The 14,835-nt window shown below is 30.7% G+C and overlaps 1 protein-coding gene across 10 annotated transcripts in view; it reads right to left on the bottom strand.

The window, feature by feature from the left end:
• Positions 1–14,835, bottom strand: part of LOC100576291 — a 160,215-nt gene that overhangs the window by 47,343 nt on the left and 98,037 nt on the right. For 9 of the 10 annotated variants that reach the window (XM_026439889.1, XM_026439890.1, XM_026439887.1 and 6 more), the window contains exons 3-4: positions 13,576–13,796; positions 3,383–3,613 (exon numbers count right to left, since the gene is read on the bottom strand). In XM_026439889.1, coding sequence (XP_026295674.1) covers positions 3,383–3,613; positions 13,576–13,796 — 452 coding nt within the window. The remainder of the gene's footprint in view (positions 1–3,382; positions 3,614–13,575; positions 13,797–14,835) is intronic. The other variant, XM_026439894.1, reaches the window with a different exon arrangement.

Genomic DNA, 14,835 nt, shown 5'->3' with positions numbered 1-14,835 from the left:
TTATTTATTTACATTACTATTCTACATTGAACAGTCTTAGAAAAATATATCTCGACGTACAAGCTTAATAATCGTGACATTTAAGCGTTCCAAATAAACCTAACCTAACTTTTCTCGCGCCGAGTCGCGTGGAAAGTTTGGATTAAATTGTACAGGAATTAAAACAGGATCGTGAGAATTATTGGAGGAGAAAAATTCTTTCCTGTGTTGCTCGCCCATTAAAAATAATTTTTTCATCTTTCTCCCTTCTCGATGGCTCAAAAACAACGTTGCCGAAGATAAGATAAACGATGAGAATTTATCGTGTTCTTTCGAACGTCGTAAAAAAAACGATCGTAAACTCTTGGTCTCTTCTTCTTTTTCTTCTTCTTCTTCTTTTTCGGATATGAAACTATCGATGCTTGAATTATGTGTCGCTATAAAGAGGAATGATTTATGCGAGTTTCAAAATACACTTTTTTTTTTATTATATTTATTATAAACAAATGGAAATAGGAATTGTTTTGTAATCTCGATCACTAGATTAATCATAATTGTTATTTGTTTTTAATTTAATTTTTAGTTTGATTTAATCTCGAATTTGTTCGAGTATATTATGAAAAAAATTTAATTAATATCGAAAAAACACAAAAAGAAGATTTAAAAAAACTTTTTTCATCCTTCGAATTCGATATTAGACGAAATTTAACGAAAACTATCGAGTAAAAAGTTTACAAAAACTCACCAACCATAAACACATTTATACAATCTAGTAGTAAAATATCTAGGAAATTCTTCTCGTCGAAATTATTATACTGTAATACCGACCGAGAAGAAAAAACGTAACTAAATTGCTAGATTAATCATAATTGTTATTTGTTTTTAATTTAATATTTACTTTGATTTAATCTCGAATTTGTATTATTAAAAAAATTTTATAATTTTGTTTGTCGCAACAGTGAATAGATTTGAAATGATTTTAAGTTTTTGATTTTTTGTGAAGAGTCATGTCTTGAAATTTTTACGATCTTCACGCTCTTGCCGTTAAAGCTTCACTGTTGTAAACTTCATAATGTAAGCCGTAACAGCAGTTTGGAACATAGTTATAGCAAGTATCAAACAGAGTTTCTTGATGAAGTGATAAAGGTCAATCATTTTTACGAAAAATATTATCTCTATCTTATCTTGAGATAAAAATTATTATAATTATTTATAAACGCGTATAAATTGTTAAAATAAACTAATTTTAATTCGATAATTAATTATTTAATCGTTTTAAAAAAATTGTCTTTTCTAATTCATACTTATCCCAGAATATTTCTTTTTTATTTATTTTTTTACACTGTATGCCAGTGTAATTATTGTATACAGAGGAATTTTAAAAATATTAAAAATTCGAAGGAACAAGATTCATTTTTCTTTCTCATCCAAATCTCAAAAAAAGATCGTAGAAAATAAGAACAGTGATCGGCCATTACCGTGTCATCCATAATAAAGTATATAATGTATTTAGTGGTTGGAACTCGATATTGCACACTAAGAAGAAGAGATCAAAGAGGATAGAATTGCGGTGATCAGTGGTTGGCCATTATTTTGGTGCGATGCAACGTTCCTTTATATCAACGTCCATTGTTCACAAGGTAAAAAGCAACGAAACGTGGATCAGAGTGATAGAATTTGATATAGAATCTAATTTAAAAATTGCGAATTTATTGCGAAATTATAAATTATATTTCAATACGTTAAAATTAATCGAGATTTAATTGTTAAAAAAATCTTAATTATCTTTTAATAATTCTGCGCCATATTAATTTTATAATTAAGTTTTATTGAAGGTCTTGATAAAAACATTCTTATTAATTGGCCCAAGTTTTATTGAATATATCAATAAAAAGAACATTTTGAAATAATAAAATTTCAAAAATTTGAATAATTTTAAAAACTTCAAAAGATTCTTAATTTTTAAAAATATAATTAACACAATTAATTATTTAATCACACATTCGTTTCTTCAAGAAACGAGCCATCACACCAATAGAGAGACTTAAAACGAATTAACGATATTTCATTCGTTATTAATATTCCAAGTATCAAGAAGACTTTGCAATGGTATGTCAAAGTGAAGTCTTGGCGGATATTAAAGAGACGAGAGACGAAAAGCAAAATTTTTTCCTAATATTTTTTTTCCAAGATGAGTGACCCGTTTCGTTGCTTCCACGCTGATGAATCTTGGAAATTTTACATAGTGAACGAGTGGAACGTGTACGTAAGTACTGTGTGAACGCGCGTGTCGCTTTTGCCAGAAGAGGGAGAAAGACGTGTGACGTGTGTGTGGGTGGTTGGATCATGGCATACGACGTGGACTTTTTGACCGAATGTGAATAATTTGAGTGCGTGGGTTAAAAGCGAGAGACGTTGGAACAGTCCGAAATAAGAGATGTATTATTTAGGGGAATATGATGGGTGAAAATAGATCTTGGTATTTAGAGTCGTAAATAACATTCTTGGATTATTTTGATATTGTTTGAGAAACTATTTTTAACGAGTTTGTTTTCCAAAAGTAATTAAAAGTAATAAAAATACCAAATTCGTACAGGAATATTGTAACATCATGTTTGGGATTGTGTGTATTTTAGAATTTAAATATTTTACTTAATAATTATATATGATACAACAAAGATCATTGATTATTGGAAAGAAAAAATAAAGTAAAGAAAATTAATCTATAAATGATATACGAAAGATAAATCTATAGATTGTTTCAATACTTTCTTACAAGAATATCATTATACTTATTGATAAATAAACTCTAACCTAATCTAACCTATTTTCTTTAATAAGAACCATACAATGATTTACCATGTAAAGAAATATACATTAAACATTAACATTTTTATATATATTAAAAAAATCCTCAAATAATAATAACGATAACAAAATAGAACATTAAAACAAACACAAAAGAAACATTAAAAGAAACATAACTTCTGCCTCTTTCCTATACATTATACATAACCTCAATATACACGATCCACTGCACGTCGTCTCGCTTCTAACTTTCTTTGCTCCAGACCTCTATCTCTTCAAAAAAAAAAAAAAAGAAAGAAAGAAAAAAAGAAAGAAAACACTATTCCTTTTCAAGTCCACGATTCAAACCCACGTAATCCATCCCAGCTACACAGTGTCCGTTAAACGAAGTCGCCTCGTAGCGACGAACGTGCGAAACACTCTTGTGTACCATGTACGACGACAGCGATCGTGTGTGTGTGTGTGTACACGTGTCGGATTGTGTAGAGGCCGGCATGTAGACCGGTGTGTAGACGAGTTGCTGCGGAGTGAGGGGGTGAGAGAGAGGTGCAATTCAGAGAGGTTACCGTCCATATTCGAGCAATGGCGGGAGTACCTCTTGATCTTGCGTAGGGAGGAATATAGCGCCATGACGGCGCGTACGTTACTCCATTTTTGCGAGCCCCTAGTGCTACGAGGCCTTCTTGCAGCGGCTGGTATCTCGGTATCGAGGCCATTGCTCTCCAAAGACTCTGAAGTGGTCGATGTCGCGCTCACACCAACTGGATCCTTGTCCAACGATTCTCCATGGCTCGAGGATGTGTCTCGACGGTACAGCTCGGATAACCTGCGAAGAAGACAGAACCCCGACGGGTTGCCTCTCTCACTCTCTTTCTCTCCCACTCGTTTACCACCATTCGCTCGTTCATCTGTCAAAATTCTTTCGTTCTGTTCTCTCACTGTTTCTCGTTTGTTCTTTTCTTTCTGATTGTTTTTGTTTTTTTTTTTTTATTCTTGGTTTTTGGGTGGTTTTCTCTTTTTTGAAGGGGGAATGGAAGTGGGGAGGGAAAAAGATTAATTTTTCTCGCTTTTTCTGCCTCATTCACGGCAACAATTTTTAACACTCGAGTTTCCAATCTCACTGAAGCTTTCTTTTTCACTCACTGGAGGCGCTGATGTCGCATACATACTATTTTTGGAGATTTTTCGAGGATGCAGTTGGGAATACGGAATCTTTGACCGTTCGAATTAGGATTTTATTTTTGAAATTATTGTGTATATTTCTGTTTTGTTGAAATTTTTTAGTAATTGAATAAAATTTTTTCTTTCAAATACGAAGTAAACGTAAAAATTTATCATATCAAGTTTTGTATATATATCTTTTTTAAGTTTTTCTTATTTTTTAATATTCGATTAATTCAACGACAAGTTACCAACAGTCAAAGTTTTTAATCCCAATTACAAATGTTTTTAGAAGTTTAATTTGTACATTTCTTTTTTATTTTTTTAATTTTTCAAAATTGAACTTATATACATAACATGCTTTTATTCTCATAAAAAAATATATCGATGTAAAAGTCTCATTTTTACAAAGTTTTTTTTGCCAAAGAATTTTCGCAAATATTCTCGCGAAGATTACAATTCAAAACGAAATATAAGCATAGAATTGTATAATAAAGATACTGGTTTAACGAATTCGTAATTCTATGGAATTAAAAATATATATCTATATTTAATCAATTATCTATTCTTGCAAGAATATTAATTTTTTAAAAATTATTTTTTCTTCGAGAGAATTAATTATTAAAAAATATTTTGAAAGATATGTGAAGATGAAAATGAATTATTTACACGAATAAAAATCGTTAATCTTCCCCTTTTTAATATTACGTGTCTATGATCGTGCTTTTATTTGTGTTATTTTTATCAAGTTTGTGTTCATCATGCTTAATTTTATGTTACAATGAATATTATACAATGTGCGATGTTCAAATTTATTTACTGTTCAATTTACAGAATTTTGATAGAAATTTGTTAATCCTACGTCTTAAATGTGCTTTCAGAAATGAGATGAATCTACTTTTAAAGAGGTGCAATAAAAAATGCAAGAAAAATCTCTATGTATTATAATTATAATTATAATTATCATTATGAACGAAAGATTTATTTTAATTTTTCATTTATCTACATATTTTATGTATACGTATAAAAAATTAACATCATGCAGTGCAGGGGAAAATAAATATTCCTAAATATATCCCTAGGGAAGATTAACGATTCCTCTTTTAAATCACATCCTTTTATGCTAGTAAAAAATTCACCATTTCTTAACTCTAAAAGCGATGAAAAAGAATAATAATTCTTTTTCGATATTTTCAAGATTTAATCTTTTAAAATAAAAATTATTAATATCGAAAAGACACAAAAAGAAGATTTTAAAAAAATTTTTTCTTCCTTCAATTTAGACGAAATTTAACGAAAACTGTCGAGTAAAAAGTTTACAAAAACTCACCAATCATAAACACATTTTACACAATCTAGTAGTGAAATATCTAGGAAATTCTTCTCGTCGAAATTATTATACTGTAATACCGACCGAGAAGAGAAAACGTAACTAAATTGCTTTCTTTTCACGTGGATTCCTTTCCACGGTGAAAAACTTTATTTTCCATTTCCCATCTCGCTTCAAGCATCCGACAAAAGTATTCTATTCGATGTTTCCAAGAAGCTATTCTAACCTTTTGATCCCTTCAATGGGGATCGTTAACAGGTCAGATGATGAAAACCGATCGTTCTCTTCTTCCTCCTCCCACTTATTCTCATTCATTTCTCTTTCTCTCTCTCTCTTTCCCTCATTCTTTCAATTCTATCGTAATTTCGCACACGCGCGATCACATTCACTCTTTCTCTCTGTGTCCGTCTGTCCATCTCCATCGCATTGTAGAATATCGAGTATTTCCTTTCCCAATCTCATCACCCGGTTCAACCAGTTCGATTTTGCTTTCCTGTTATCCAGGAAGAACGTTCCTGTACTTCTATACTGCTATTAGTCGACGAAAGTTCGATTCATTTCTTTTCTCTTCCTTTTTCTTTTTTTTTAAGCCAGTGAATTTACGAAAATTTTATCGACTCGTGGATGGATAAATATATATATATATATGTAGATATTTATATGAGTTATACGAAATAATATGAAAAAATATATATATTTTATTATCGAGTAATTGGTCAACGAGATAAAATGAGACCTTTACGTGGAACATGATGATATTTTTTGGTATTATATTATTTATAGAATATCGAAAAAAAATTTTGATCAGATCTAAAATCGGATCTCGATAGAATCTTTTTAAAAAATCTTTCAAAATTTGAAGAAAAGTTTGAAGAAAGAGATCCAGATCTTTCGAAAAGGAAAGAAAAATCTTATTTCAAGCGATTCTCAAAGTAACTAGAAGAGTTCTGAAAAAAAAGTTACTGTATAAACATTAGGGATCCCTAGACGTAAGACTTTCTTTTCTTTAGCGCGAGAATTTTTTTTTTGAATTTGGAAACTGTAATAAATAGAAAGTTTTTGTATCGCAAATAATTTCACATTCTCGAACGAGAATATCGCGATCTCATATCCGATCTCCACCGAATTTCCCCGAAGTTTAACAGTTTGTGCAATCTTCAACTTTAAGCAATTCGCACATATAATTCCCTAGCGTGAACGAGATAAGAATCATGGCGAAATTATCTAAATATTAGGATGAAGTTGTGAGCAAAGAAAAAGAAGTATTAAGAAAAGGAGAAAAGACAGGGAAAAAATAAAAAAGAGTTTGTTAGATAAAATATCCTTTTCGAAATATGATAAACTTATTTTAAAAATTTTAAAAATTAACTTTCTTTTTTTTTTACGACTAGTAAAAAAATATTTTTCCTTTCTAATAATTCCTTCTCTTTAAATTTCCTTCCAATTTTTCCAAAAGAATAAAAAAAAGGATAATGGATAAAAGCATAATTTCTTCTTGCTCATAGATTGATCATCTTCGACCAATTTTAATTAACAGATCGGAAAACCATCGTCGCAGCACGATTTTTTATCGAGCAATAAATTTCCACTGTATTTTAAATGTATCGTGGCTGAGAGACCCACCAGGGAGTTATATATCACACGAAGCACGAACCAAGAGATCGAGACGATGCGGTAAATTCGACTTCGATTTGGCTAACCGGAACTTTTATCTTCTCCTACGATTCGAAGCTTTTTACGATAGCACGAACGTGAAGAATCTAACCTCCGTTAGATAAAACGTTCGATTTTTCGTCGAAATTATCCCCAACACTTACGGTGGACACGAATGGGTTTTTGCACTCGAGATGCTCTCCGTCAGATTGCACATTACGAGCCATCATCTCGGCTAAATATCGATTCTGCGAATCGAATGGTTCTTAAACTCGTGGCTTATAACACCATCAGTGTTCGTTCAATTGGTAGAACTGATTATGGAATATTCGATAGAATCCATTATATTTAATCTTTTTAATAACGTCTTGAATCTTAAGTATATAATTCTGGTGAAATTTTGTAATGTACATTTTGTTTCTTGATCTAAAAAAAGTTTCAAGTGTATTTTTTATTAGAAATTTTAAATATAGTACACACTTTATTTTTTAAAATTCTTACCACTTTTTTTAATCTCCTACTTTTAAAACTTCTTATATAGCATCGTCTTCTTTTTTTGCACTTTTTTTGACTTAAAATATCTCAACGTAGCTTATTAGGAAGTGGCTACTATGATTAATTCATGAGACACTGAAGAGAGAGTATATATATCATCTTTTTTGCTCGCGTTCTTAGATTATTATTGCCGCAGTGATGAAAGAATGGAAAGAGAGACATTAAAGAAAATGTGAAGTGAAAAAAAAGTATACTTGATACTTGGAATATATTACAATTTGTAATTTTTAGAATTTTCGTATATATCAATTGGATCGAAGATAAGTACTTGCGAGAAAGTAAAAGTTAAAGAGACATCTGGTGACAATCACTAGAAATCACTTATGACAGATACAAATATCTAATTGTATCTAATTGAAATTAAAATTAAATAAGATTTATGAATAACAAAAATGGTACTAACTTTAGAAATTTTTATTTAAAATATTAATTGCACAATTAGAAATGAATTTAATAATTTTATAATGTGATGATTTAATTTATTCTAAAGATACATATTCAAGTTTGAAGTGAAATAAATTTTACATGGAAAACAGAAAATAGAAAATACTCACATTTCATTTTAAAAATAATCACGTCACGTTCAAACTTCATCCTCAATATTACGTTATACATTTATCGCGTTACCATGTTCACGTTAGCAACTTCAATCTTCAGAAGTTGAACCTTATTTTGATCAACTTGTGCAACGTCTTTAATCTTCCCAAGTTATATCGTATTTTGATCTTCTATTCAGTCAACTTTTTAATCCGTCCAACTTCTATTTTATTTTGATCATCTCTCGCATCCATCAAACTTTTTAATCTTTGTAAATTGCGTTATATTTTGATCGTCATCCACACTTTATAGACCGTCTCCACCCCATAATCGTAATTGCGTTTCAAACATATTTTACATAGTCCATTCATAATTGAATAATTAAAGTCTCGAAATTGTATTTTAACAGGCAATTTTGCGAAAGAACGAAGGCAGAACAGATTTTCACGTGTATATCCACGGGATTAGAATTAAAATTAATGATATTTTTATCTATCCCGATTAATTTCGTTCCCAAAATTGTCTTAATCATTCAGAATTATTTCCTAAAATAATTCTTAAAAAAAAAAAAAAAATCTAATCTCAAATACTTCGTCAAAATCGAATTTAAAAAGAAAAAAAAGTCAAATTTTTTCCCCTCCTTCGTCAAAAATCCTATCTACATCAATCTTGAAAACTTTTCAAATTTTCCTTCAATTGGCTAAAAAACTTTCAAGAAAATTCGCATCGAATTTCCCGTCCAAAACTTTTTCAAAAATCCAACCAATTAATATTTCTTCTCGTTTTTCTCTTTTTTTTTTATCGTCGCCCGGTTTTCTTTTCGATTCACGTCCCCTCCCCTCCTCCACCATTCGCTCGGCCGATTAATTTTCATCGAGAGAGATTTCGAGAAAGGAGGACTCGGTCGGTAACGATGGACGGGCTGCAAACACGCGTCGAGCGGAAAAGAGGTGAAAAAACGGGGAGGAATGAGAATTGGCGCGGCCTTAATCTGACGGAAAAACGAGGAAATTTTCTATGCGAAATGCATCGGCCACGGGAAAAATATTCTCGCTCTAATTGCCACGCTATCCATTATCATCCGCTGTTTGAAACGTCGCCTAGATGGGAATTGCGTTAACGGCGAGTGAATCGTGTTGTCGTCTCGAGTTGTGTCATTTCTAGTGTGAAAATGGGACGTGTGTTTCCATTTTTTTTTTTTTTTATTTATTCCGCGACGATTTTGAAACGAGCTACTATTGTATTGTACCGTGTTCGTTCTTTAGAAATTAAATAATTTTTCATAAATTTATTAATTTTCAACTTATCCTTTCTTTCGAAATCTCTCGATCGGTATATGTATATTTTCTTTAAATATCGAATTGAAATTTATCGATTGTTACTTGATTCTTTCTTAATTTTTCTAGGATTCTGTAGCCCTTTAGATACACGAATGAAAGTGACAAACAATTTCTTTCATTTTTTTTAACCAATTGATCAGAAATTTAACTTCCTCTGCATCATGAAAAAAACTAATATTAAATATTATATAATAATCGAAGGAAAAGTCTATATTTGAGGAAACGACGACAAGTAACAGTTGGATTTCAAGAAGTCCAAGTCCTTGGTAAGATTGTGGGAAAGTCGATTTCTCATTCGAGTATCGAGAGAAAGAGAGGAGGAAGGAGGAGAGAAAGAAAGAGAGAGAGAGAGAGAGAGTTAGCTAGCTTAAATCAAAGTTGAGGAGAATTGTTGTAAAGTCTTTCAAGAACTCGACTTTTGATTAAAGATCCCAGATGGTATGCCCTTATTACAACTTAAACCGTAACAACGTAGACGAGGTAATTAAACGCATTTTCCACGGGAAGGAAATGACTAATCTCTTTTGATTTCCCGTCAAATCTTCTTGAATCCCTCCTCGATAAATAATATATTTATCAAATAGATAGACTTCAAATAGATATCGTATTATTTTATTGCGATTGCAAAAGCATTATTTTTCATTCAATTTTAATACAAATTTAATTAGGATTATAATATTAGATATGTTTGTTCTCTAAGAAGATAACAAGTTGGAATAATTCATTAAATGTACGTAATACATTTATGCTTATTAAAATATTAAAATGTATTTTATATTTAATGAAAATTTAATAGTAATTGATATCGTTAATATATTAATATTAATATTTCAGTTGAATATGTGATTTGATAAATAGAAATAATTGCAAAAAAACCACGAATCATTTTTCACTCGAATAACTTTCGATTCGTGTAAAGTTGTGTGCAGATTGCAGAAAATCACGAAAGTCGAAATCACGAGAATTATAAAAAGGATGGTTAGTTGGCTGTAAAAAGGATGGTAAGCATCAAAGCTAGGCAAACAGGCATATCTCGCCGCACTCGAACGTAATAAAATGTAATTGGTTTGGAAGATAATTAGCGTACCATTTGCAACATCGACGTTATTAGATCCTATTAATGGTATTAAAGAACTTGGACGAGTTGTAATGCAGAGAAGATCGAGGGATTACTTTTGATTCAAGCATCAAGAATTGTCGATTTTAATTATTCTTGATTCTCGATACAATAATTTTTTTTATATCTTAACGTTAAATACTTCATGTAAAAAATTTCAATCAAACACGTATTCAAAATAACACGAAGATAATAGGAATAATCATTGGAATAATAATTATAATAGAAACGCCTGTACATAGGCAACCGGCCCATCGATCAGCTGAGCGCGGCTTGGATTAGGCGGTTGCCTACGTACAGGCGTTCCTGCTCTAAAATTAAATTATACGCATAACTAGAAAAGTGCAATCCAATCGACGTTTTGACACATCAACTTTTTTGCTTATTTCGACGTATAGAATTGATCTTTCGAAGATTGTCCATTATTTTTATGGATGTGAATCGAATTAACGGGATATAGAAATTTCTTTTTTTTTTTTTTTTTCTTTCATTTCACATTCTCTCGTCACTTTCTTTTACCAAACGAGGCGAAAATAAATCAAATCGGATACAAATACGTATAAATAGCTCTCTGTCACTTCGTTACATTAATATATTCGAAGAAGGAAATGTCAAGGATGCGTCGAGCTCTTCAATTTTCACAAATATTCATCGTGCATGTAGTTCACTTTCATGCCACGCTTATGAAAGCAAAAGTCTCATAACATAGATTTTCCATCTTCCTTCGACGATGAAGACAAGCTAACAGGCACGTAACTACGTGTACGTGATATCCCTGGCCGTGGCACAAAACGTGTCACCAATCTTGACAAGTTTCCTCCAAGCTTTTTTCGTAATATACTTCACTTTACGTGAAACGAAGAATTGCTTTTTTGAAAGAATATATATTCGTTTCGTGTTCAATGTCTTTCTTCGAAATAATAGATTCGTCAATTGTGTCTACACAATTTTATTATAATAAAACTTCAACTCAAAATTTCGATTCTCTTCATTTAATAAGTTTAAAATTCGATTAAAAATTTAATTTGTAACAATTTAAAATTTAAATGTCGAGATTGAATTTGATATTATAGTAGAATCAAATTTTAAATCCAATGGCAAATTTGTTAGGAATAAATCTTTTTCACGTTAATTATATGCATCGGTAAATGTGATTTTGTTAATAATTCAATTTCATATCGAAACAATTCGCCTCGAAAATTGGTCGCAATTGATTTCCATGACTCGGACTACTTCCAGATATTAAACCAGCTTTAATTTAATCTTCGGGCAGTCGAAGGAATTTTAATGTTCCTGTGAAAATTTCTCTCCCATTCGATAAATATGAACGAAATATATAATATATATATTATAATATTTATATCTTACTTCGAATTTTGTATAAAATTGCAAAATAATTTGTCGTGTACATTATCCAGATATGATTTGTGATTACGAATTGTACGTATATTAATATAATTTAAGATATTTCAATTTTACGTATATATTTATTATTTATTGAGTTTAACGATAATACTAATGATGTAAAATAATATTTTAAACTAACTTTTCGATTTCGTTCATATAGAAACTGGTAATTAATAATTATTGAACACAATGTTGCGTGATTAATAACTTATATCAGTTACCGATTATCGGTAATCCATTAGTAATGGAACTTTACTGTCAAATTTTAAATTAAGTATGTGTCTATCATTTCACATTGCTCGCATTGAATGAAATTTATTAAACTGTCATACGAATACTACCCTGTATAAATTAATAACAGTTAATAATTAATTAAATGAATAAAATTCTTCATCATTTATCATCGAAGAAAATTTGTAATTAAAAATTACAAGTTTCACATAATCAAATTTATTTTTCTCAAACATTTCCTCATATTATCCTATATAACTTCTATAATTCATCCTTCATTATATACAACAATATTTTTTATACTCTTTCCATTCAATATTTTTGATCAAACCAAACAATAAAATATGTCCAATTTTCTGTTATTAAAAATTATCGAAAAAAATGTATTATAAATGCAACATTTTTAATTTTCAAAGATATTTGAAATCAAATATGCGTGAATATATCGTGGAACGAAAATAATAATTTCGGAATATCCGCACACCCTTCGTTTCCATCGCTCGCAATATATTATCTTGCCACAGCTTTCCTGTTCCACACGAATTCATTTTCCACTCGACTCGATCTGTCGTTCGAATTAAAATTCCCGCGCGTTTCGTGCTTCGTGCGAATTATCGGGCCAAGTGTTACCACGAACGATTCGATACACGTTTTCTCGTTAGAATTCACTTTTATCATTTTTTTCTCTCTTTTCGAAAGGAAGGAAAAATTAAAGGAATAAGAAAATATTATAGATGAGAATTATTTCGATTTTGCTGCAATTATGGCTTTCGAATTAATTTTTTCTTTCTCTTTGATGATCTTGAATCTTTTAAGCTTTATATATATAAAATTTTATCAATCGTTAAATTATATGAATATTTTTATCCATTTATGGAAAATTTAATATAGAAGAGCCTCCCCAAAAAATAGTATTTTTTGGAAAAAATATTTAATAAGTGAAATGAATTTCTTAAATTTAAATTTCATAAGCTTTTATTACTGAATAATATTCTTTCTTCGTTATTTCGAGAATAAGAATTATCGCAACAGGGTTAGAAAAAAAATGCAATATTTCTAATATATATTTCGATGAAGAGTTTTCCTATCGATGAGAGATGGAAGATATCGAAAATCCAATCAGTTTTATTCGTAGAAACGAATCATCAGTGCCACGTAAGGTTCCATAATCGTTGCCAAAAGCCCTGGAGTAATCGTAAATCGACCCTACACTCAATCTTCAATCAACTTGAATACACATCGAGACCACGCAATCTCGATCGACAAGCTCAGCCATCGCAATCCTCGATGAAACTCGAGAACGTGCTCTTCATCTTAGAGCTTTTTAGATCATCACTCGACGTACAAGGAAGCGTGCTTTGTGTTTGTCAAGGGGGATATCGTTCCAAAGGAGACACCGATCGAGAAAGGTTAAAAAAGTAACGTGAAGAAGGAAGTAAAGAATCGAGGCGACTCACCGCGTTCCTGTGTGGCCATTGGAACGTCTTCCGCTACTTTCCTCGTCCTCGTCGTCCTCGTCGTCTCTTGACGTCGCGAGTGAGTGGGGAACAGAAGAGGGAGCACTGCTACCGGAATCGGGCCCTGGGCCCATCCTCGAACCGGAAGCACCGCTGCAGCCCGCCGAAGACGTCGACAGACCACCCCCTCCCTGGCCCTCCTCGTTCTCCGCACGATCCACCTGCAACATATTTACGTTTTTAATGTAGTAAATTATTATATATCACCGTCAGTATTAGTATAATATATATATATTACTAATAATTAATTTTATTAATAGCTAATATATAATAGTTATTATTATATTGTATTTAGTATTATAGAAATATATTAATAGTAGAAATATATAGGTTAATTTATATTATTAATATCGTTATATATTTTAGTATTAGTATAAATAATACTAATTTAGTGTAGAAAAAACGAGAAAAAATGAAAAACAATAATATATGGATTCGAACACGTGACTCTTAGATTTAAAATCCAGGAACCAATGCATTACGCTATGGTGTTCTTTTGTTACTCGCTCTTATTTATTCCAATTTATATTAGTATTATCATATTAGTATAGAATATTATATAATTTTTATTAATATAGATATATTTTTCAAATATTACATATTCTTTTACCAATTATCTTTTATTTCAATAATTTTTAAATTGCAATATATTATAATTAAATTTTCGCAAATTTAATTAAACGTATTTTCTACATACAGTAGTTACCGTAACCACTAAGCTGACCAATTTGTCACCATGAGCAACCATCCATATCACTATAACTTGAACTCAATTCGCGTATAATAAAATAGATGCATTGTTGCATGATTAACAGACTGACCATTTTACGGCTGAAATTCATCGATATAATATAAATATATATATTTTAAACATTAGATTGTGCGAAAGATACAACCATCGAATAAAACGTAGTCGAATATTTTCATGACAATTTTAAATTGAATCGAAAATCAAAAAATTAAATTAAATTATCATATTCCATTACTCGTCCGCCTCTCACTGTCTTTTTCTACTGTTCCAGTCCAATGATTGATCCACGCTACTTCGACTAATACTTTCTTAACTCAATCCTCGATCTCTCTTTTTCCACTTGTCCCGCCATTATTATCGAAACCACAACGATTTTTGTAAACGTCTTTTTTAAAACGTAACTCTTTCGTTTCTTCCATCCACTTTTTAATAAACGAATTATCCTTGGC

This window comes from Apis mellifera, linkage group LG1 (assembly GCF_003254395.2).
Source record: "Apis mellifera strain DH4 linkage group LG1, Amel_HAv3.1, whole genome shotgun sequence".
Taxonomy (NCBI): Eukaryota; Metazoa; Arthropoda; class Insecta; order Hymenoptera; family Apidae; genus Apis; species Apis mellifera.
The sequence above is the reverse complement of the archived record's forward strand: the minus strand, read 5'-3'. Positions and strand labels throughout refer to the sequence as shown.